Consider the following 20,670-nt stretch of genomic DNA (forward strand, 5'->3'; position numbering starts at 1 on the left):
AATGCACAGCCTGGTGAGATGGGTCTGAGATGGTGGACAATCCGCGCGCGCTCCCGGTACCCATGGCTTAACACGCGCGCACACAGCGCGGCTAATTCCTCTGACCGTTTCACACGGTAGGGAAAGAAGCAGTGATGCATACCACCGATGAACAGGTGTGTGGGTGCGTGCGCACGCGCGAGCGAGTGTGTGTGTAAGCCAGAGAGGATCGAAAGCTTACGGTGACCAGACTTGAAAGTGAACCTCGCTTACCATCTGGAGGTCTCAGAAGACCCAAAACACAACATTAATGCAAAACAATATTTATAATCTTACACAGAGCGGCAACATTCATTATTTTATTGATTGATTGATATATTACAATATTTGTGTATGTTCCCAAAGCATTCAATAATAATTTGAAATGGAGAAAAGCACTTATCAATCCCTATCGGAAAAACATATTCAAACATCTAAATGACCAACATAAATCTCTACAAACCCATACATTTAATTACTAACAATAATATTAAAATAAAAGACAGAGACAAAATTAGTGATTACCAAAAACTGTCAGGTTTGTTTTATTGTTGTGTATTTATTTTGTATATGGGTACATTTTACTTGGATACACATATACCTTCTGCATTTATAAACGCTCTCTCTCTCTCTCTCTCCCTCCCCCCCCCCCCCCCTCTCTCTAGGTGCAGTGTTTGGACAGACAGTCACATGCGGTGACAGACAGGACAGTCTGCTGGCTACGAGTGCCATTGGCACACAGGACGGGAACACCGAGAGGCTCCGTCTCCACGGCAGCACAGCACACACACTCCTGCTCCACAGCAGCGCTCTCCAGGGAGAACATGGACTTACTGCGACATTTGCCCTGATAGACAGACGGACAGATGCACGGATAGACAGAACCACAGGGAGAGGCAGAGAGGGTGGGATGGAGAGGGACAGTGTTACAGTGTGATTTCATTGAACTTTGCTGGCTAATCCTGGGGGGGATTAATCATCCTGTGTGTGTGTGTGTGTGTGTCAGAAGCCTGTTACCTCACAATAGTGCAATTCTATCTGGTGCTCTGATTGGCAATCATCCACTTTGATGTAGTTAAGCGTTCCTACTGTCCTCCGACACTCTGGCTCCGTACCTTCATACATGCACACACACACACTGATTAAAATCAGAAAGTCTAAATAAATAAAAAACAAATAGTGTACCAGTCTTGCAGAGACCACAGCTATACTTACACATCTCACAGCAGGTTGTTCCGAGCTGGCTAACTTTCCCCTGAAAACAAACAGGAGAGGAAAAATGTTATCCAAATATTTGGCAGCTACAGCTGTTCAGGGGTGGGAACACTGGGAGATGGAGATATAGGGCCGTTTTTTGAAGCAGTCGTATACCCCCTGGTCCAGGCAAGTTTGACGGTCAAAAGGAGGGCAGGTGGTCATTCTGGTTTGAAGGACAAGATCCCCTTTACCGTTTACACCACAGGTATACAGGTTGCAACCATCCTCGCTAGTGGTGTTCACCTGGAGGGAGAGAGGCACACACTTAGATCAGCATTCATATATGCTGCTGAGAAGCTGTTGTCTCCTTTTTAAATGAAAACCAAATATTATATTTCTGATGTAGACAAACTGTTTTGATCCAAGGAACAAGCATGGTACAGCGTAGAATAACAAAGTATAGCAGTTGTATAAAATAGTATAACACAGTATGGTGCTATCTGGAAAAGGTCTGTATGAAATATATCAACATCAAAAGCATCATCCTTATTATCAAGTTTCTTTTCAACAGCAAAAGAGTCGGTATGAGCATCAATGTCTGCGTTCTGTGTGTGACAGTGTTCATGAGCAAGGCGTCGTCTTGTCTGCTAAGAACCTACCTGCAGACTGATCAGTTTCCCGTCTGGCCTTTGCATGAAGCAGGCAGTGGGAACACATCGGCCGCAGCAAGCATCTTCCTCCTTCTGCAGAGTGTATCCCTGAAAACGTTGTGGTTTGTATTGCCTGTTAGCTCATTTAGGCAGACACCAGAAGGACATTAATGTAAATACAAAGACAAATGTGTCTGGGCCCTTTTGTGCTCATAAATAATTCACTATTTACCTCTGTAAGCAGAGTGAATCATGGAAAACGTTGTGGCCACAATTAAATGACGAGTAGGGAGGGAATGTGGTCAGCGGATTAGAAAATCTTTGATGAAAATGACGAACGTTTGAATTTGTTGGTTAGTCATGACGATGATGATGACGATGATGATGATGCCAAATGATAATGGTAAAAAATAATGATTGTGGTTACCGTAGGGCAAGTGGGACAGCTGGTTCTCCTGCAGGACAGTCTGTATCTCCTCACGGCACCGTTTTCCACATTACACTCACAGTGTGTGCACACGTCCACCATCAGCTTCTCCCCGGCCTGCACAAATACACACAGGTGGAGGATTGAAGGAACCATTCAAAATGTCCTAATCCAAAAGAAGGGTTTGCTTTTCTGCAGGACTTACTCCTATCACAGTCGTGTTGAGGACACAGACATCCATAGGAGCTGTGGAGAGAAAAGCACAAGTAATTGAAATGCTATTTATTCAACACAACATTAGACCCCAGGCTTTGTGAGGTCAGGTGAGGATAAGAGGCTCTGGGGTGACACTAATGTGAGAGAGAGTCATCTGCTGGACAGACACTGCGACTGCATCGCAGTATCCTGAGTTTATGATATAGTGCCTGCTAGTTGAAGGACACTCTCCTCCTAACACCACCCTGCTGTGCCAAATGGTCTGTTTATGTTTTCCCATGTGTGTAATTGCGTATGAATGTGTGTTTACCGCAGTGGCAGCTGGGGCAGCAATCCTGGGTGTCGCAGCGTAACTCTGTCCCCAGCGGGCAGGAGGGGGTGTCCATAACAGAGCAGCTAACGTTTGTTGCAGAGATGAACGCCTCGTCTTTCACTTTCATACACTGATGTAACACACATCTATCCTGAGGAGACTGCCATACCTCTCCCACCTATTAAAAGAAACACAGAGATTAGATGAAAAGAGAGGAGAAAGTGCTCCACTGAAACAATACACAGCCAGAATTATATTTCCGAAGCAGAAGGATTGTTATTGTTATTCAACCATCACATTAAGCTGTATATGGAGAATTGGTATTATTCAGGCAAGTATGATTTCTCTGCACATACGCGTCTGAGGTTTTGCCCAAACAGTGTGTCCCCTCGTATCTCTCCCTTTGACTCCACACAGCTGGTCGTTGTGCACTTGCCACAGCACTCTCCTTTTGATGGAGTGTAAGTGGAGCCCTGAAATATATAATACATATATATGGATTGATGGTTATAGAAGCATAATGAAAATGTGTACATTTGGTGTGTGTGTGTGTGTGTGCTCACCTGAGGGCAGGTTCGATCACACACAGGCGGCGTACACTGAGCGATGCGCAGTGATGTGTCTTTGTCCTGCAGCTGGGTGCACCTGCACCTCTGGCATACTTCCTCCCATTCACTCCCCACTGGGTGAACCACGCCACCAACCACACACACCTGGATAGACACAAATAATAAAAACAGGATCGTTTAAACAGTAAAAGCACATCAATGAAAACAGATGCATTTAAACAAACACACACACACTCCTCAAACACCTTGTCTGGCAGGCAGGTGGTTTCTGTGCAGCCGCAGTCGTCGGTAGAGGAGGATGTGATGAACCCAGCAGGGCAGGTGTGGGTGGAGTTATGGCAGTTGCACTCACATTCAAACACGTCGCAGCACTTTGTGTTTTTCACTGACAGTTGGCGGTGTGCGGCACAAGCGGGGGGAGCTTGAACGGCACACTCTCCTTTTTTGCAGACTGCGAGGGGGAAAAGAGATGAAGAGAAACACGTGAAAGAGATCACATAGATGTGTGCTCTGTTTCATGTCTGTATGTGTGCCAGAGAAAAGCAGAGCTTGAACATCACAGAGAATGCGTTCATGGCATACCGCACTCGTGTATAGGTTGACATTCCCCAGGGTTTTTCAGAACCACAGCCTCCCCGTCCTCACAGCGGGGCACTTCAGGCAGGTCACAATTCACCAGATCACACGCTGAAAAGTCACAGAGAGACAGTCTGTTGCATTTGGTCGAGATATACATTCTATATGAGATACAACTGCGTGATAGATATAGAGCACTTACAATTGAATGAATGATTTCAGTTGTTTTTTTAATTAGCTGTTGAATATTTAGGTGGTTGAAGTTTAATTACGTTTCGCGAGCAATAAATTACAATAAATTGTTGCATTGTTGATGTGTGAGCAATATATTCTAGCGTTCAGCACCAACCTTCCAACATCTCTTCGAGATGGAAATGGGACCTAGTTTCACACACACATATTATATCCTATTGAACACAGACAGGTCTATTTTCCCCCTCTCATTTGATGAGGCTACTGTAACACTGAACTGGAAACAGAAACGTAATAATGCAACATGGTGTTTTTTTACATACCACACTCGTACTCTTGGCAGCACTTAGAGTCTCTCTTCTCTCTCAGGATCTCACAGGGTCCACATACTGGAGCTGCACACACATACAGATGATTCATTATTAAAGCGTTATATCCAAACACACAATGCAACGCTCATATATATATATTTTTTTTACTGTATGAGCACAAGCAGCAGAAAGCTTGCCTTTGACGTCATTGCAGGGCCGGGCAGTGCAGTTGATGTGTTGTTGGTCCAAACACATGCAAATCAAACATGGGTTCTCATCTGGTACCCAACTCTGCATGTACTGTACGAAAACATCACACCATGTTTAATGTTATTGATGTCTTAAAAAGAAACACTAGAGGGCGCTCAAAGCACACTTTACTGGTGAACACCTCAGTGGTTCTATCAGTATGTGTTTCTGTAACTGAGAAGTTGGAAGTTGATTTAGATTTTGCCTCCTGTCCTCACACATTCAGTCATATTTGTCTTCTCATGCGTCTCACCGTATACGTGCGTCCATGATGGTCGACACACTGCCTGCATGCTTCTGGTGATACACACTGTCCGTGATGCAAAACTGTCCCTCCAGTGCAGAAACAGCCCTCGGTAGGCATGTCCATACAGGATGACTCGTTACCTCTGGCAACCGACCAGTCGCCTTGCAACGCCTGTATGCTAGCACAGTCCTCTACACACCCTGTCCGACATGCAGCATACAGCATGGACCTGGGGCATTGTAATGCTGCAACACACAGATCAGGCTAAAGTTTAGGTTCATGCTCAGACTGGGTGTTAAACTGCGTCCGCTGAATTGAAACACATATACACATGTCAAAAACTAACTTACGGCAGAGGTGCGGGCCCCTCCAGTCCACACACACACCTCTTTGTCTACAGAGGCGTGCGTAGGCAGAAATCAGCTCGCATGCATCTGACTCCTCACAGGCCTGCTCCTCACACTTTGCAAGGAACACCTGGACGGGAATATGATCATGGCACAGCTCAAAGACCTCAGAACGTAGGGCCTGACATCCCATCGCTGCTCCAGACACACACAACGGCCTCCGCTTTGGCAGACACACACCATCATCTACAGCCACGGTCCAGTCTGAGATGAAGCCTGGCTGGTCAGCGGTCGAGCTGCCGTTACGTAAAGATAGGACGCTCAACTTCTCCTCCCCACAGGCACCTGGAAGAAAGATAGAAAGAGAGAGGACTGTGGTTTGAGGAAGGAGTAACAGTTACGGTACACTACAAGCAAATAAATAAATAAAAACAGGGCTGACTTATTTTACACTTGCATGAATGGGTTTTTATTTTTTGTTACCGCAGAGTCCAGCGGTGGCTCCTGTGGTGGCGGAGCTGCGCAGTGTGATGGTAAACTCATTGCTCTGGGGAGTGAAAGTCAGGACGTAGCCGTTGTCGGACTTGAGCTGCAGCATCACTCCTCCATAACGCACCAGCTCTAGTCCGGCAAACCGCCACGGCAGAGCAAGTTCCTCCCGATTAATCACTGCCTGCTCAAACAATTACACAGCCAGTAAATAAACATTCATCGACTCACGTATAACGATCGATTTCAGTATGAAGGCATCCTAACCAGTGACACACACAGCTTACCGTCATATCATCCTTCAGCAGCAGTTTATGTGGTCCATGGATCACCTCCATGGCTTTCATGCAGACCTGGTTGTAATTCCCTGAGTCCTGACAAGGCCCACTGTGGAGTTTGACCTCTGACCCTTCACTGATGCCTCTGCTGACAGTGAGAAGTGTATAGGCGCACACACCCGCCCCATCCAGCCGAAGTGCCAAGCCATCAAACCTCACCACGTGATTGGTGGAGCTGCCTATACACATGCCTGTCAACACACACACACACACACACACACCAGGCAAGAGGAAGAGAGTGATTGTACAGGAGCCACGTGATCCGTTAACAGTCAGTATAAATAGCCTGGAATGCAAGTCCCCAGCACTCATTGTTAACAGCCCACGTGGGAAAGGGAATATAGACGGGTTAAATGCGATGCAAGAAACTTCAGAAGCTATTTGATTCTTTAGATGAACATACAAGGGCATTCCCAGTGGCAGCCACAGGTCTCCTGGACTCTGACAGGTGGCATGTTGTTTCTGCAAGCCGGCGGCTCCAGTCTGTCACAGCTGACTTTGTGGTTTTGTAATGTCACTACCCCACCGGGGTGGCACAGGAGAGAGTGGCAGCCGTCCTCCTGCAGCCATGACTCGCCAGGCTGAATCACAAGATCAGACAATTCATGACAAGTAATGCTGTAAAAGCTTGCTGCGCTGCTCTAATTGGTCTTCAACCTCTGCAGACATTACTCACCTGTCTCTCATTGCCATTATCATCAACACACCGTCGTGGTGGAACAGCTAAGAACCAAAGTGAACAACCGATACCATCATTGTGATCAATCATCACTTGCATTATAATGCATTACTATTAAAACCATACAAAAGAACAGATTTATTTCTGAGCATTAATTATTTTTACTTGGAAGAAAGAGTAACTGTATGTGTGTGTGTGTGTGTGTGAGTGTGTGTAAGCACCTCTGCAGATTCTCTCTGTGTAACTGTTGTCTAGAGTCAGCAACATCAGTAATTCATCCATGCTGTTCAAGTGCAGAGTGTTGTCTTTGTTGCCCTGGTGGCCGAGTATGCCCATCTCGCTCCTGTCATAGCCTGGCCCCACCCCGATGGGGAACACTGACACACCTGAGTGAAGGGACTGTTGTCAGTAAAACTGATGATGGAAACATACCAACTGAATTTCGAACTGAGGTATCGCATGTTCATTTTGTCAATGGCGACTTAATCACCTGCTGCCAGTGCCTCATTCGCTGCTTCTTTGACATCATCAGCTGATTTGTCGGTCACCAGCATCACCACAGCCTTGGCTACACCGACTCTTCCACCGCTCTTCCCACCGATGGCCGTCTGCACAGCGAATCGCAGTGCAGAGCCTGCAGAAAGACAAGAGCAGTGAGCTCGTGTGGGTCTGCTGTAATGTGTGTGTGTTACATATTAGTCGACGTATCCACTACCTAGCGCTGGGGCAGCGGCGGCCCTGCTTGGTATGCTCCCCACCAGGTTCAGGAGTTGGGATTTGCTCTGTTCATCCTTCCAGGTAAGCTCTGCAGTGTTGGTGTCTCCATACTGAACCACACTCACCTGAGTGCCACTCAGCCCTGCACACATAAAGAACTTAAATGAATGAAGCAATGCAGGGAAGGGAGATCTAGAATCTGGTTACCCGAATAAGTATTAGTATATATGTACCTGCTATGTTATACACTTGAAACAACATGTTAGCCTCTATTGGCATGTCCCCTCTATTCTGTGTCTTGATGACCCACTATTTAAATAAATGACTAGAAATCTCTGATCCAAAACGATTAACCTGATTGCTGTTAAACCACTTATGATCTGACTAATAATAGTGGATAAATATCACAGTTGCCCCCTTGTTCTTATTATTATTCTGAAATATTATTGAACAAGACCAACAACAATACTAAGCATCAGTGAAATGCAGTTGACATTACATAAAAAAATGTAGCTGGGCGTTTCGTGGCTGAGTCACACTTACCTATGTCAGCATTATTGATGAAAGCTTTCACAAATGTCTTCATGTCCTCAAACTGCCCTCCAGCCTTCAACAGGAACATCACATCCACAGGCGTCTTACACGGCACTGTGCAAAGATATCATCACAAATGAGTACAGGCATAGGACCCCTGGTGGACTGAGTGATTGGACTGAGTGTGTCTTCTGTACCTGAGGGTGGCAGGCTGGAGATTTTTGGGACAACCAGGGGTTGCAGCGTAGGAAAGAGGGGCCTGACTGTGGTGTGTGTGATATTGACAACACGGTGTACCAGGGTTGACAGACCGTTGTAGTCATCAACAATCACCGGCCATTGAGGTGAGCTGAATGGCAGCAAGTCAATCGGTATTTTTGATCCAACAACAATGGGGTACACTTGTGTGTGGGTACTCGTAGATGGCGGGCGTGTCACTGTGTCAGTAGGCGGATTTTCTGTCACAAGGAAGACCAGCTGAGGAGGGGTTGGGCCGCGTGAAGGCTGGACCGTAGCCATTTCTTGAAAAGACGTAGTGACAGCCGCTCCTGTGTTCGTCTTACTTCCACCCCTCCAACGAATCTTGCTCAGTCGCTGCAGCAGCAGGGTCCTCTGCTGCCTCAACTCCCACCAACGGATCTCCACAGTGACGGTTACCGAGTACTGGATCACAGTGATTCGAATGGACTCCTCCTTCTCCGTCAGCTGTGAGATAACTTCCTTCACGAAGAGAAGCGACTTATTAAAGTTGAACTCACCAACTGCGTCGGAGCCTTCCAGGATGAAAATCAGAGAGGCAGAAGAGATGGATGTGGTGATGGGAAACAGGCCAGAGGGGGAGGTGGACGTAGGAGTGTTTGGAAGGTATGGTGTGGGGTTGGGCTCCAGACCAGGAGCCGATGTTGTGGGGGTCATGCCCTGCCGAGCTTTACCCGGAGTGGACTTTGGCATTGGAGGTTTCGCCACCTCAGGCTCCATCCCCAAGGTGCAGAGGTAATCTGTCAGCTCTAACAGACGTTCAGGCAGCTCACCTGTGCTGCTCAGCACATAGGCTCTGTTTTCCGGGTTGATGTTGGTGATGTCATTTATCTGCCCCATGTTTACCCCGGGACCCAATGCCACTGTCAGGGTGGTGATGGTTTTCTTTCGGAGCATCTTGACAATGGCATTGACGCGGCGAGGGTTGGCACTAGCAGTTAAGATGATGGCAACACGGCCGGCATGGTCACGTTTGTTCTTGTCGTAGATGTTGATAGCCAGGTACTTGACAGCCTCGTCCAAGAAGGCCGCTTCTCCTCCCGTGTAATGCAGCTCACGCACAGTCTTCTTAAATTGCCACTTCTGAACCTACGGGCATGAATGAGAGAGAAAAACAGGTTGATCAAGCAACCAGGTGAAGACCTTTACGATGACTTTCAGTTTCTGTAAACTTGAATGACCGATTAAGTATTATTCCACAGAATTCCTAAAGCAGCATTGCATATTTTTGCGCAAGAATAAAGACGTTGCTGTGTCACACATGTACAACCTATGTTAATCTACCTGCAGGTCATAGGTTTTGACTCCAGAGTGGTAAAGCAGCACTGTGGCTCGAGTGTGAGCTGAGCCCATGCGGAAGCGTTCAACCACTCCCAGTATAAACTCTTTAGTTGCCTGAAATTCATCTTCACTCAGGGCTTTTGAACCATCTAGTAGGAATGCAAGGTCCATAGCGCGGTCACACGTGCCCTCGGGCATCAAGGTGGTGAAGGGCAGGGTTGTGAAGGTGGCATAGTCGGCTGTTGGTGCGGGAGTGGTGAACACGGCGGAGGAGGCACAAACTTCACAGCTCAGTGTGTTGTTGTCACAGTGACTAAGAAAAGAAAAATACAGCATCTTATAATGTGCAAAGCATTCGTGACTAATCCAAAATATGCAGACTTGTTACTGAGGGTTCCAATGCAGTATTACCATATCTTGCAGTGCTCCGGGTTATCGTGGTTTAAGATGACTTTGTTGCCGTGGGAAATTCTCTGACCCTCGTGGATGCACACCTGACACTGAGAGGGATCTACACAACGCATAGCCACCTCATCCAGTAGCTGGCCTAAGAATAGAAAAAAAGGGCTGAAGTTAAGCTAGCCTACATTATTTGCATATTGACCTACATACGTATATATATACGGTATACTGCATTAGGATTTTGCATGCTCAAATATGTTTCGTGAGTATTTTTGGCACCTGGGGGGCAGTAGGCATGGCAACCTTCCACACATGCGAACGAACAATGGAGGGGATCTGGGTGCTGGCAGGTGACCGGACAGGCAGGGCCGCAAGTATTATATCTCCACTGGCATAACTCTTCCCCTACACCTGGGCTCCTCGGGTTCAGTTCCTCACAGCTTATGGCTACAGAAACAAAAGTGAAACAATATATTGTAATATTAACCATGCGACAAAATCTGGCCTTTTCTTTTTAACAATCCTAACTACATAGATCTCTTCCTTCAAGATAAACAGGACATGTGACCTGCATAATAAAGTATTCAGAAATGCAGAAAGAAATTTAAATTAAAATGAACAATACCATAAAGAGTCGATTTTTTTTCTTCTGATATCAGAGTACAGATATAGTTTATCCGAGTGAAAAACAAGAGCATGATGCTTGAACTAAAACCCCAAAAGAAATTCATGGTAACTTTAAAAGTTCTAACTCTTGTTGATGACACAAAAGGTGTCATGTGGGGGAACGATAGCAGTACTGAAAAGTGGTTGTGGTATAAGTGTTTTGAAAAGAGCTGCATGGGAGGTGGACTTATGTTTCAGACAGAATTCTTCAGTTATTATTGTTGTTATCTTATTTTACTTTTTTTCCAGCCACTTGATTTTGATAGATTAGAAGACATCGGTTGACTGGTTTAGCTTGGTCGAGCAGACATGATATATTTTCCAGACAATAAATTATATTTCAGCCAGAAAATATACACGATGAAATTCTAAATGTGGATGAGGAAACGGAGAAATTCTTCACACTCACGGCAGAGGTCATTGGATCTCCAGCTGACGGACACACCGCTCTCTGAACAGGCCTGGGCGTAGGCCGCGATGACGTCACAGAAACACGCACAGTCGCCCACTGACGGACAAGAGCATGCTGCCTCCACACACATATCTACATATGGCTCTGCATCCACCTGGAGACACACAGGAACATGTTAAGAGAGGACCAAGTGCATGAACCTAACAATGCTGTCTGTAATTACACTCACCTGGCTGTTGCATTCCCTAAAGAGAGGACCAGTGATCACACGACACGACTGCTCCACTGTTACCAGCTTGACAATGTTGTCGCTGCAAGGAGCGGGTATCTAGAACACACATAAACACACTTAAATATAGGGTGACAGTATCTACATCTTATTCTATACTCGAAATGCAATAGTTAGTAGTTAATAGTTGGCAGAAATTTATATTTTAAGGTTGATTTCAAACCTTCCAGGCAGCCATTGGCTTGTAGTCAGTATGCTACAAGACCCAACTTGCCCAGGCTTTCCTGGGGTAGGTAATCCACCCCTGGAAACATGTACGGTAGTCTGCTTCATTTTCTATTCAATTTCTCATCTTGTCAATTGACAGCCCATCTGGTATTCTTATACTTGCCCACAAACAACAAAAGTCTATGTTCCTAAATGCTCCAGTTCTGGACCATGTATGGAACATTATTGTATACAGCCGCATCTACGTATTGCTGTTAAAGAGCTGGCCCTAACTTTTCCTAAAACCAAAGCTGGACAGGAAATGTGATACTCTGTAATTTGAACCGACCCTTTAATCTACGACCTTACCTGTGTTACATCTGCACAGCTGGGAATAACCTTCCAGGAGTTCCCAAAGTGTGAGGAGTCCACCTCGAGCTGGTTGTTACTGCTCACCAAGTCGTTGTTGACGTTTCCATCAAAGTTCCCACACAGGCCGCACACCCGGCCCTACGCACAATACAATGTATGCAACAAAAATATGTTTAAAATGAAATAACGTGAATAAGACAAACAAGTTCAAACCAGTCAAACGTGTTGTTATAATACATAAGTACCCTGTATGTGGCTGAGATGTGAACCAGGAGGCGAGTTCCTTTATCCCAGCTCAGGGAAATGTGTTTCCCCAGCAGCACGGTGTAAAACTGACCAGATTTCACAATCTCCACCTGTGAGCTCTGTAGCACCGGCCTCTTCATCTTCACCTGTGAGAGAGAAAGATAGAGAATTTCCCCTGTGCTGGTACATTTCTACTGTGATTTAGTTTACGTGCCTTATTAACTAACACAACTATATATGTGACATGTGATTGTGCACCTAGGAGAGTGGGAACAGGACCACATGGGTTATCTCAGGCCTTTGCTTCGATAAGAGGGAGTGACTCAGTGGGGGTTGCAGTTTAACCAGAGAATGTTGAGGTGTGAAGATTCTCAGAGATATGCAAGAGTAATAAAGACACATGTCTTTGTGTGACAAGGCTCAGAAGATGAAGGGGATGACTGGAGGGGTCAATGGGGAGCTTGAAACTGCTGATCAATTGTTATAATGTAAATACCTGATGTTCCCCCCCTACTGTGTGCTGAGATGCTGATAAGCAAGAGAGACACTGGGTTCCTGGCTGATTCCTCTGCAGACTGTGCTGCAGTCTGTATGACGGTGAAGCCTTCTCTGGCCAGAGAATAAATACTTTAAAGACAAACTTATTTCCTCAATGTTTCTTGTTTCAGTATTCAGTATTATAGGACTCACTCGGTACTATTGAATAGTTTTTTTCCACCACAATACTCACAGGTCAAGTCTGAAAAGTTAGGTTGCAAGACTGAGTGAGTAAAGCAGAATATGACGTATATGAATGTGTCAGACATCTGACCTCTGACCGTTGGTTGTGTGTGATCAACTTTGCTGCTATTTTATAGTTTGTACGGTTTGTACTTTTGCACAAATGTTATGCAAATGACACCATGCTGTTTGTTCTTGCATTAGAGTGATAAACAATATTCAACGTAAACACTTCTCTATTTGTATATGCTTATTGCTCACAAGTGACAAATTATGTACCTAGTTGTGCAACTGCTCATACACTGCATGTACAGTACATACTTGTAATTAAATCATAAACATACCATTTCATGAAACACAACGACAGTGCTATAAAAACAGGCAGGTTTGATAGTCTCACTGATGAGAAAATACTTTGTTTGCAGTGTTATCGTCTTTTTCTCATGATTCCTTTTGGTTGCATGTAATTAAAAGAAAGAGTTGCGTTTTAGGAAGTGAACCTTTATTGTTTGCAATGTAATGTTATATGTAAGAAGTTATGTTCATGTCTGATGACTTTCATCGCTGCAACGTTTTTTGAGTTTATATGGGCAGGCCACTGTGTGTGTGTGTGTGTGTGTGTGTTACCTCTCCATGTTGCATTACAATCAACCCTCCGTGGAAGAAGACTGTAATAGCTTTTGCACAGTGATGTCCCACAATTCCACAGGCCTCATTCTCCACCAGCACTCTGAATGAACCCTCTTCTCCATTACACATATCCTATTGATAGTAAAGGTAGAAAAAACGTTATTAAATCAATGCATGTTGCATGTTGCATGTTTCTGTTTGACATCAGTGTGCTGTGCGATCCACCCTGGAGCTCCTTTTGTATCTCTCTTACCTGGACCAGGACATATGGACAGAGGCCAGGGAACGAGTATTTGAGGCCATCGAAAGTGACGTAATGCCCCTCCCCCACAGTGCGGCACACACCATCGCACGCCTTCTCTGTGCAGTGCCACTTCCTGCTCTTACACACGCTGTCAACGAAAAAGCCTGTTCAGCAAACATGTTGCAAGTATTCCCCTTCATGACCGTGTATGCAAGCAATCCTTTACCAGGTGTTGCAGTCCACAGAGATGGTCTGTCCTGATGCATATTGCCTGTTGTTATGGTAACAGGGACACTGTGCCGGTGCGATGCAGTCTCTGCGGTGACGTACCTGAAATCAATCCGCTTATCAATCAGCATGTTCTATTTGAGATGTTTGGTATTTTATCGACAGCACACACACACACACACACACACACACAAACACAGATAACAAACCACCTACTGTGCCAGGGGGACAGAGGCAGCCGTGGATGCAGGTGGGGCTGACACAGGGCAGATCCAGATTCTGGCAGGTTCTGGCACACTCAAGGCCTTTTTCTCCTCCAACACACTCTGTACGGACGAGTGGAGGTGGGCACTGTGCTGACCGGCGTTCTGCATACACAAACACAAACACACCAATATGCAGCTGGCTTTCATGAAGTTTGTGATTAATTCCTAAACTGCAAAATGTATTAGAAATTCAGAAAAGATAATAAAGCTGTTTGACTCGATCTTTAGGGGGATCAAACCAGATAAATACTCGACTGACACAGTTGTTCAGTGCATACAAGACCAGCAAAGTCTCATGTTAAAAGCAAATGGGCAAATGAAAGATATAATATGGAGAATGGATTATACAAGTCATGGAAACACACAGACGCTCTATTGACGTCTGTTGTTGTGGAATATTTCTATGACTATTCGGGGGAAGAGAGTATGAAGGTTTTCAATCAATATCAAATAAACAGAGTCTTCATGAATGATCAAAGTTGTAATGTCAATTTATTGGCTTGCAAGCAAAGAGAGCAGAAACAGAAAGGAGACAGTGTTAAAAGGGGGGAGGGGGGGAACAAGTCATACGTGTGCATAAATGCCTGGACATTTCCCACAGGAAAGCGCTTTGTCTTCTGTTATCGCCTTATATGGCAGGTGCCTCGACCTACGCTATTGTCTTGCATGGAACCGTTTGTGATCACAGCAGTCGCTTCCTCTTACACTTATGCTATTCTGCCTTTGCAGAGACATTTTACAGAGAATATGCTGCGAACATGTTCATTTACCGTTACACTGTAAAATATTGAAATTGTACCTCTGGATGGTGCCAGGTCATCATCATCATAGAACAGGTCAGACAGTAAAGTACTCATCTCAGGGGAGCTACAGCGCATGGAGCCATTCTCACAGTAGCTACACACACACAAGCACACAAGAGAAACACACAAAAAGTGAAAGTGTATCGATGAAACGCAATGTCAGTTAGCATAGTATCTGAATACACACATGCACGGTCACTGACCAGATGCTGCTGTGATCCGCGTAGACATCATTAGGCTGGTAAAGCTGTCCATCGTGCAGGCAGTTGCAGAGGTCAGCTGTCACACACTCTCCGGAGTCGCTCAGGTACTTTCCAGCAGGACAAAAACAGCCCTCCTCACACACTCTCTCCTCCTGACATCCTGCCTCAGCGCCAGACAGAGCACGGCAGGTCCGGTCGCACACACTCCCACAGGCCTCATACACCTGGCCTCCAGTGCACTCAAGTTCTGACAAAAACAAATCAGGGTTAGGGATCTCGTCTCATCTTCATCATTTCCGTCCCTGGAATTATGATTTTATGATTATGATCTTTGTTGATTGTATTGACTGTTGTTGTACTCTTGATGATGCAAATATTCAAATAGACAGATTCAGATGTGGTGCTGATATCCTGATCTTCACCTTGTGAAAGCTATGGCTAACCAAGATTATTGCTGACTTTTGCATTTACTCAACAGTGCTGTTTTCTGTCTAAAAATGGAATGAAATGTTTGTATGTTTACCAGTATATGTGCATATGAATGATCAGCTGTGCGTTAATCGAAGCGTTACCACAGAGTGAGGGAGACCTCCAGTTGAGCAGCACTCCTCTGGCAGTGCAGGCAGCTGCGTAGGCAGACAGAGCAGAGCAGAGGCACGCCTCACCGTCCGCACACGCACACACATCATAACGGCAAAACCGCTGGAACGGACTCGGGTTCACCAGATAGTGGCACGCACTGAACATGTCTGACATCATCACCAAACAGGCCTCTTCTGCAAAACGTACTGCAAGGGGCAGGAGGTAGTAGATATATAAAATAAATATATATATATATATATATTTTAAACATGTCCTTTGGTCATGTGCGATGTCATGTGGGTGAGTATACCTCTTTTGGGGTTAATGGCACACGGATCGCTCTTCTGTTTGTGGCTTGATTCACAGTCTCCGTTGATCCTCCATGATTGGCCGAACGCCTGAGGACCCGCCTCAACCAGACCAGATCCAGACAAGAAGTCGTCACCTTGGTTACCATTAAAGTTACCGCAGAGGCCGCAGGTCTGCCCTGCCCATCGTGGTCCCAGCTGGGGATGTGGACACATTTCAGTAAAGTTGTTTGCTTATCTTATAACATCAGTACCATTACTAGTACCGTTATAGAAGTCTTTATCCATGAGAATTGTTCAACCTTTAAAAGCACGCGGCCTCGCCCATCCCAGTCCAGACGAAAGTCATCTCCAAACTTAACATGCACAGAGTACTGCACAGATCTCTGGATATGCAGACGACCTGTAAAATTGCGCAAACAATCACGATAGTGTTGATTTAAACAATTGAAATAACAGGCCTACCAATAACTAGGATTTTGTTTTTGTATCTTTGAGCTGATGTTTTATTCTCTTCGGAAAAGGATAGGTTGAAGTGCAATATTTCCAGTACTTTCTCTTGTATACTTCAGGCTTTATTATAAATACAATGTCAAATACAGTATGATATGCTAAGAGGAAGTATAAAATGTAGATCTTATGCACGATTCAGTCAAATTGGCATACCATGATGCATTGGGGTCTGGATGTCCATGCTGTTGACAGAGACAACCCCTCCATGCTTCAGCTTCACTGTCATGTCCTCCAGAGAGGGCAGGCTGAGCGTCACTGAGCGTGTGCACACAGCATCCTGATCGTCTGCACACTGAAACACAATACCAACAGTCAATATGCTGTAGATGACTGAGCAGCTAGAGGCAGGAAAGTGAGAAAAAAAAAGAAACCAAAAAAAAGACCATTACCTGTACGTTCTCAATAATGACAGAAAACCCATTATCTGTGCAGTCTCTTGCCAGCAGATACTGACAGTGACCAGTGAAAGTGAAGAACTTGTTGTCCAAGGTCTTGAAGTGAGACTGGCCAACCACCAAGCACTCGCCTACATACAGAAAACAAAGACATAACACCAGAAATTAGCAACCGGGGACTTTATTTATCAGTAGAATGTGTAAGTCAGCGCATTGACTCCTACTGTACATCTCTCTCACCAGGGCAGCCTTCATTGGTGCATTCCCAGGAGCCGTGACGGCAAACACTGCAGCAAAGAAACAATTTATTGAGGAAGCATTATACTTTTCATCGAGTAGTACTTCTGTGTATTTCTACATGTTTCTGCATGCACGTAGCTCCCTCACCAGGTGTTGCAGTCCTGAGAGATGGTGGATCCTGGAGGGAAATGACGTCCCATGTGCACACAGGAACACTGAGATACCTCCACACAGCGGTTACCATCCAGCACCTTACCCACTGAGAAACAAACACGACCATGTTACAACTAGTATCAGAGCAACAGACAGTGAAAACGGGAGATATAGTGAGTGGGAGGTTACCAGGGCATGTACAGCCATCCACACACTCTTCCTTGCAGACCTCCTGGATGTTGAGACTGTGGCAGGTTGTAGAGCAGGACTTGGTGCATTCACTGTACTGCATCCCAATTGGACACTTGGGAACTGAACGCACAAACACACACATTTAGATTATGAATGGGACTTCTGAGCTTGCAACTACCTTCTTTTGTAACTGACAAACATACAGCACTGGCTCTCCTCCAGCCAGCCACGAATGAGTATCCCGTGGGCGTGGCACGTGCGAGCATACTCCAACAGGATTGGACAGTAGCAGTCCTCTCCCGCCCTCTGGTCACAGTGGCACGCCTCCTCCTGACACAGCGACAGGAAGGCCTCGGGAGAGACCAGGTGGGCACAGTGCAGAAACACACTAGACGTCTGCAACACACTGCAGCTCGACAAGATCTACACAAACATCAAAAGAAAATGGTTCTTTATATGTCGTAGTGATGTTCATTTTTGTTTTCTTTTTGCGGTGGTAGGTTTTTCTCTCAAAAACATTTTTTAAAGACCCCAGTTATTTGTGACTGAAAAGATTAGTATTCTTGTCTTGTCATGCATGAGCTGCCATGTCTTGTCAGCTCATGTAAATAAGGGTAATGGGAAATGACACGTGATGAGTAGGTTATAAGATGGCTACTTGTGTCATCATGATGGAAACAGGATTTTGATGATTTAAAGACCATAAAATGAGGTAAAAAGAGAGTTTAAAGTCAGTAAGTAGTTGAAATTGTAAAAGAAAACACTCCGATATATCAATTAAGATATGTGAAAGATACATATTTTCCTTTAGGGACACAAGGAAAATTATCAGATTTGTAGTTAGTGAAGGAGACATTCATTTCATGCAATGGTTTCACACTAATATGTAGCCTTTCACGGTTTCATCACACGTGGGTGTTCCTGAAGTACAAAATGTTCTTGGCTGATTTTTTGGCTGATTTTTTCATGTCAGACCACCCACAACGACTACAGAATACATGCACAGAACTGCTGTCACACCTGTCAGATCAGCTTGCTAACCAGCTGTTCCTTTATAATGAAACTCGTATCTACTGTAAGTGGAAGCCCATTTGTACCAGGACAAAAGTTGTAAAGGATACAAATAAAGTTTCAAATAGTATTAGCAATAGAAATACTGTTTGCAGAGCGTGTCAGAGATGCTCAGCAAGTGTAAGCAAGCTGCAGCTGGCGGTTTTAAGCAGAGTAAAAAAGCGTGTGTGTGTGTGTGAATTGTCCTCTCACCGCTGAACTCTTTCTTGTGCTGTTACAGGACTTGCTGGGATTTGAGACACGTCGACATGACTGATCAGCCCCCTTCACTTCCCACGAATTTGCAAAATCATAACTGTTCTCTGTTAGGAATCCTAAAAAACACACGCACATAAACAAGTTGACAGATTTGTTAATCTCATCCTACCACGACTGTTCCTCTTGCTTTCCTTCACCTTGTTATCTTTTCCTGTACTGAGCTGATACTCTTCCTGTTGCTGAGTGCTGGTGACTCAAATCATTTCCTTGATTCCCGTAACAATGAACTCTCCTCACATATCCCACATACGCACACAGTTAGAAACTTTTGACGCTAGGCCGCATTGTCTTACCCTCTTGAGCGGTGTATTCGTCAGCTGATACAGTGTTGAAGTTGCCACAGAGGCCACAGGTGCGGTTGGCATGGTGTTTGGTCATTGTCAAGGCGATGTTGGCTGCATTATCGATAGTAACAGTGAAGCCGAACTCCTCACTCCAGAGCTTGTAAAAGCCGAGCTCTGAGCCCACGAAAACAGCATGAGATGCAAAGGGCACAGACAGTCTGCAAAAAAAGAAACACACATCAAGCTTCTCCATAATCAAATGACAGGATGATTTTATACTCTGCAATATTTCAATACGATAACACACAACTTAAAATTTTTGTATGACAACTTCAATATTCTGTTACTCAACTTTTTTTCTCCTTGTGAGAGCCGTCCGTTAACAGACAGTTGCAGCTCAAAGGCATCTCCCAGAAACAGAGTGACTCCAGTTCTTTTGCCATTGACAAAATCACCTGCAAATTGAACATACATTTATTTTATTATCATAGAAATGATGATGTTTTTTTTCAGAAAATTTAAAAAAGTGGAGGATAAATGAGAAAGCAATTTCAAATGTCAGAACAATATACACTGTTTTAGTACACACATCCCAGTGAGAATCAAACCAATAGCAAGCCACTGAGCTGCACTGGCTGAGTAGCAGATGCCATTAGAGGTCAATTCTGTTTGTTTCTTTATTGAACTGTCTGAGTGTGACTCACCCAGCAGTGTGAAGGAGCGATGGCTGCAGTCTCCTGCCAGCAGGTAGCTGCAGTCTCCGGGAAACTCATATAAAACCCCATCAAAAGTGTGAATGTGTTGTCGTCCGAACAGACTGCATCTCCCTGTCATACCTGCCACGCAAGCTGGACACACGCAAAATACACTAATATGCAGCTGACTGTAGAAGTAGGGCAAGAGGGGATCTTACATGAAGAATTTCACATATTAATAGTCTGTAAGACTTTTGAGTGCAAAGACCAAAAATAATTTGGACATCCTCCGACGTCCACTCACCTGTCAGATGCAGAAGAACCAAAATTGCTCGCAAATACCTCCGCATACACACCTGAAACACATACATATGCTCACCATTATGATCACCACCACCTGTACCAGCATCATCATCATCATATAACTAAATAACACATTATGCTGTGTGCTGTGCATGGCCTGTTTCAAAAAAAGTTCACCAAACTCCAGTTAGTCCTACCTCCATGGCTCCAGTTAATCCACACAGTTGCAAAGGAAAACCAAACACAATCGAAGATCAGAGAATCCAAATGTGCACTTTTAGACCTCACACGGTCAAGGCATACTGACGCAGTGTGATGGTCTGAGTCAAACAAGCATTTGGACTAAATTGAGATTTTATAGCAAAGAACGTACCCCCGTACTCCAGCTGCCATTGGCTCAGTAAGGCCAATCCCCTTAGCCAGGTTATGTCAAACAGGGC

General features: G+C 45.0%; 1 protein-coding gene across 1 annotated transcript; it reads right to left on the reverse strand.

Moving 5' to 3' along the window:
* Positions 1–678: 678 nt before the first annotated feature.
* On the reverse strand, positions 679–20,540 carry vwf (von Willebrand factor). The gene is made up of 53 exons (XM_079296995.1): positions 20,428–20,540; positions 20,232–20,283; positions 19,937–20,080; positions 19,585–19,687; positions 19,242–19,450; positions 18,883–19,004; positions 17,823–18,042; positions 17,617–17,739; positions 17,422–17,533; positions 17,275–17,321; positions 17,029–17,165; positions 16,793–16,931; positions 16,429–16,529; positions 16,129–16,324; positions 15,809–16,024; positions 15,237–15,483; positions 15,030–15,127; positions 14,181–14,332; positions 13,963–14,066; positions 13,746–13,884; positions 13,490–13,624; positions 12,142–12,288; positions 11,894–12,034; positions 11,318–11,416; positions 11,086–11,242; positions 10,290–10,457; positions 10,020–10,155; positions 9,612–9,921; positions 8,267–9,416; positions 8,079–8,183; positions 7,534–7,677; positions 7,309–7,452; positions 7,040–7,204; positions 6,816–6,862; positions 6,543–6,720; positions 6,089–6,330; positions 5,796–5,985; positions 5,316–5,657; positions 4,972–5,210; positions 4,667–4,769; positions 4,482–4,553; positions 3,973–4,077; positions 3,636–3,841; positions 3,385–3,534; positions 3,178–3,294; positions 2,819–2,999; positions 2,498–2,538; positions 2,293–2,409; positions 1,875–1,973; positions 1,390–1,518; positions 1,234–1,273; positions 1,036–1,133; positions 679–865 (listed from the first exon to the last, which is right to left on the reverse strand). The coding sequence occupies exons 1-53, from the start codon at positions 20,431–20,433 to the stop codon at positions 680–682; spliced, it is 8,550 nt and encodes a 2,849-aa protein (XP_079153121.1). The 5' UTR covers positions 20,434–20,540; the 3' UTR covers position 679.
* Positions 20,541–20,670: the final 130 nt, after the last annotated feature.

This window comes from Melanostigma gelatinosum (genome assembly GCF_949748355.1).
Source record: "Melanostigma gelatinosum genome assembly, chromosome: 1".
Taxonomy (NCBI): domain Eukaryota; kingdom Metazoa; phylum Chordata; class Actinopteri; order Perciformes; family Zoarcidae; genus Melanostigma; species Melanostigma gelatinosum.

Coding starts and splice junctions, on each gene's coding strand:
- vwf (XM_079296995.1), bottom strand. Junction 8,184..8,266: donor CTCCAGCCTGCCACCCTCAG/GTACAGAAGACA, acceptor ATCTTTGCACAG/TGCCGTGTAAGACGCCTGTG. Junction 5,658..5,795: donor AGCCACCGCTGGACTCTGCG/GTAACAAAAAAT, acceptor TCTTTCTTCCAG/GTGCCTGTGGGGAGGAGAAG.